The sequence below is a fragment of the Contarinia nasturtii genome, unplaced genomic scaffold (genome assembly GCF_009176525.2).
Source record: "Contarinia nasturtii isolate CC-2019 unplaced genomic scaffold, AAFC_CNas_1.1 Cnas_scaffold_583, whole genome shotgun sequence".
Lineage (NCBI taxonomy): Eukaryota > Metazoa > Arthropoda > Insecta > Diptera > Cecidomyiidae > Contarinia > Contarinia nasturtii.
The window spans coordinates 1-3,841 of NW_022197934.1; the positions used below are offsets into that span (position 1 = coordinate 1).

Below are 3,841 nucleotides of genomic sequence, written 5' to 3' on the forward strand. Positions count from 1 at the left end.
AATGGGTTGCAGGGAACACCAGCTGAATTAAGAGCACAACTCAATGATTCATTCCATCGAATTCCATTCTCGGACTTCAGCAAAGAACAGTTTTCACAACATTTTAGCAGCTACAAGCGATTTTTTCACGATGACGATTTGGAATCAATCATTATGCAGGCAACATCAAAGAAAGAAAAAACAATGGGAACGATTGAAAAAATAAACTTTTCTTTTCGTGGTTATTCATTAACACGATGTGGTATATCATTGCCATGTGAATACACTTTTACACTGAGCGACCGATTACGTTTGAACAGACATTATAATGTGATATTTTCAGCCAGATGAATCAGCTCAGCCAGATATCGTCAGCAGCTGAAATTGAGTGGAAACAATAGAAGTGATTGTTATGGTTATAATTACACTTACATTGCTATAATCACTATAACAATCACTTTTATTGTTTTCAATCCATTTCAGCTCCTGACGATATCTGGCTGAGCTGATTCATCTGGCTGAAAGTATCTCTTTATAATGTCTGCGTTTGAAGGAAATACACTTTGCGCAAATCGACACCGTTTATGCTTCATTTAATGTTAACGCTGCAATCACTTTGCGGCGTGTTTTCTTTGAACCATTGCGATTGGGAAACGTTAAGCTCATGCCAGGTGGTGAAGCGAAATTACTTCTTTCAATTCCAACTTTTATCGATCGAAATAAAGCATATGTCCTGAAAATCGACGGTCATGGATTCTCACATTTTAAAATAGTTAATACAAGTATTTTCAAGCAAAACGACGTTGAAATAAATATTTCACCAAATGCTGGTCCAATCATCGGTTTAGTCTTTGAAAGACTTTCAGCCTGATTCAATCTTGCCTGATCATTTTGGAAAAGGACCAAAAAATTACACTTTTCACTTTCAATGCCACTTCTGACTGAAAATAATTCATCAAAAATATATCAAACATTTTATCAAATTAAAAATAAAAGTCCTTCAATCGTATGTGTTTTATTTTATTTATTGCAGTATTTCGCTTCAATTTGGCACATAGTTTTTCGTTTATACGGTTAATAACTGCTGATTCAATAATTTGGCCATACGATTGGTTCGAGCCAATCCAAATAATAAGCGACTCTCGTATAAATGCTTGGTAGAGTCAATCCACAGCTAACACCGAACGATACAATGCCAACAACAGTTGCCACCGATGTTCCATTGTTGGCGAAATATTGCAAAGGTCCCCCACTGTCGCCTTGACAACTAAAAACAAAGTTAATTTTAATGTCAAATTTTAAAATCAAATCAGTCGAATAATGATTGAATTACCTATCATTCCTGCCAGCTGGATCATACGCACAATATTGACCTCCGATCAGGCCATTTCGAAAAGCTGCATCATTTATCGGACGATTCCAATTAAGATAACTTGAATTACATTGTGCCAGTGGCATCGACACCAGTTCCGTTTTCCGTAAAACTGTTGATCTTATATTCTCTTGAATTGTTAAGCAAACACGTTTGTTATTGAACTATTTGTTGGATTTTTTTTTTTAATTTAGCTTACGTTCAGGCGAGGTAATTCCCCACCCGGATACAATTAGTTTTACGTTCAATGGCTCGTCACGTAAATTTATTTGTAAACAGGCTGGCCTTATGTACTGTGAAAATGGGATCAGCTTCTTAATTTCGATTAAAGCAATATCATTTTGTTTCGTTAAGGTGGAATGGCCTGGATGTATCATGATATTCTTTAGGAAGAAATTTCTAATTATTATTATTTGAACTTTTTTTTCGCAATCAAGTCACTTTTTAATGATATCAAACTCAAACCTTTATACTACGATGGATGGCTGTGCTAGTATCGTCGTCATCGCTATCGACCAATGATATCTGTTCAATTTTACAACGAAGAAACATCAAAAATCATTGAATTTTCTGAATAAATTTATTAGAGAATTGCTTACTTTTCCCATTCGAACTACCACCGGTCGTTGATTTTTGACACAATGGGCAGCGGTCATAATAAAGTTGTTCGAAATAATAGTACCACCACAAGAAAAGACGATTTGAAAGGATCGTTCATTAATAAAATATCCCAACGCAGCCTACGGACAAAAAGATGATAACATATCTTGTAAAATACGGAGAAAAATATTCAAAATGAGATGTTTGTTACCATCCATGGTAGTTCGTCATCTGCAGCTACTTCTCCATTCAGAATTCGATCCGCCGAATACGACTGGCAGGCTGATGACAAAAAATATTTGAAAAGTCCACGGTATGAATGTAGCTAATGCTCGAGGTATCGGAAAGTAGAAAAAAATGAAAACGCTTACCTCTTTGCACGGCTCGACCAATGTCTTGTCGAAACAGTTCTTGAACCGCTTTGTTGCCTGAATGAATGTGATTAAATTAAATTTATCCATTTTATTGGATTTATTCCAACTGGAAGATGACACTTACCTAATCTTTTTGCTATGTCTGCAGCCGTTTCGCCATCCTTATTTCTAACATTTTTATGAGCTCCATTATCAAGTAGCATCTCTATAATTTTTATATTGCCTGTTTAAGAATATTATTGACTGTGAATAAGGCCGCGATCAAAGAATTGAAGTAAATAAAATTATGAAACAAAGCTGTAAAACCTTTTTGCTTCATTTCAAAGTATAAGTAACTACCTTTCTCACTTGCCAAGTGAATTGCATAATTTCCCCGAACGTTATCTACTTCATTTACATCAGCCCTATGATCGATCAAAATTTTTACCACATCTACATGACCTACAAATCGGAAAGACTACATTTGGATGTTCAATTTAAATGCAAAAGTTGTGGATATTTACCACGAGATGCTGCTTCTAAAAGTGGTGAACTCCCAGAATTACTTTTGGCGTTTACATTGGCACCGACGGCAATTAAAAGTTCAGCTATCACTTTACCTTCGAGATGAATCAAACTTTTAACAAAATATATCTTATTATTATTTTGAAGTTTTCAGCAATTACTCTTTTGTGGGTCAGGGTTTTGGCATGCGAAAAAGAGCGGAGTCGATTTATCATTATCCTCGACATTCACGTCAGCTCCGTATTCAATCAAAGCTCTAACCACGGAAAGTTGACCTGAAAGTATGCTAAATAGATAAAAATACGGCGATTTTGATCGAGGTTTTAATTCGATGGTGAGAATAACCAACCAAACAAAGCAGAATGAAACAGCGGCGTACGCTTCCAATGATTATCTACGACATGCACATCTGATCCGTTTTGAAGAAAGAGTCTGGCCAATTCCCCTGGTTTAAGAGAGCAAACAAATTAGAAATGATTCACTTAATTCAAATATTATGAAAAAATACCAAGAGCTCTGCTGTCGGGTAATGCATGGTGGCATTGTATGGCCAGAAAAAGTGGTAACCAATTACCAATATCTCTAGCGTTTACATCGGCTCCATTTGCGATCAAAACTTTAGCAACTTCTACCTGACCGTAACATGCCGTTTCGAATAAAGGCGTTCTTTTATTGGGTAAAGAATCTTTAGCATTCACATTTGCGCCATTTTGAATCAGAATTTTTGCCACATTTACACTTCCTGAATCGAAAATAAATTTAATTAAATTTCTGTTGATGATATCAACTTGATGTCATTATGATATTTTACCATGTTTTGCCGTTACATGGATTGGAATCCATTTTTCCTTATCTTCTGCATTTACGTTGGCACCATTTGCAAGGAGAAGTCTCGCTACCTCTGCTTTGTCTAAATGTGAAAATGACAGTGACCGGTTCGCGCATATTTCTATGCTTGCCTAAATACGCTAGGTAGCATAGATATGCCAAGCATAGCCGCAAACGCAACCGA

The 3,841-nt window shown here is 36.0% G+C and overlaps 2 protein-coding genes across 3 annotated transcripts; both read right to left on the minus strand.

Moving 5' to 3' along the window:
* Positions 1-983: 983 nt before the first annotated feature.
* Positions 984-3,814, minus strand: LOC116339976 (serine protease persephone-like). 2 transcript variants are annotated; one of them, XM_031766067.1, is made up of 14 exons: positions 3,641-3,814; positions 3,338-3,571; positions 3,179-3,274; positions 2,991-3,104; positions 2,829-2,924; positions 2,665-2,766; positions 2,450-2,548; positions 2,323-2,379; positions 2,163-2,233; positions 1,951-2,091; positions 1,817-1,876; positions 1,551-1,734; positions 1,313-1,481; positions 984-1,246 (listed from the first exon to the last, which is right to left on the minus strand). In XM_031766067.1, exons 7-14 carry the CDS (start codon positions 2,526-2,528, stop codon positions 1,069-1,071), a joined length of 939 nt encoding a protein of 312 aa, XP_031621927.1. In that variant the 5' UTR covers positions 2,529-2,548; positions 2,665-2,766; positions 2,829-2,924; positions 2,991-3,104; positions 3,179-3,274; positions 3,338-3,571; positions 3,641-3,814; the 3' UTR covers positions 984-1,068. The 2 variants fall into 2 exon arrangements, with proteins under 2 accessions (XP_031621927.1, XP_031621928.1); XM_031766068.1 differs by having other exon boundaries at positions 2,991-3,115.
* On the minus strand, positions 2,797-3,739 carry LOC116339975 (serine/threonine-protein phosphatase 6 regulatory ankyrin repeat subunit B-like; the record flags this gene model as incomplete). Its single annotated transcript, XM_031766066.1, has 4 exons — positions 2,797-2,924; positions 2,991-3,104; positions 3,404-3,571; positions 3,641-3,739. Coding segments are annotated over 4 exons (509 nt in total), but the record flags the coding sequence as incomplete, so codon positions are not given.
* Positions 3,815-3,841: the final 27 nt, after the last annotated feature.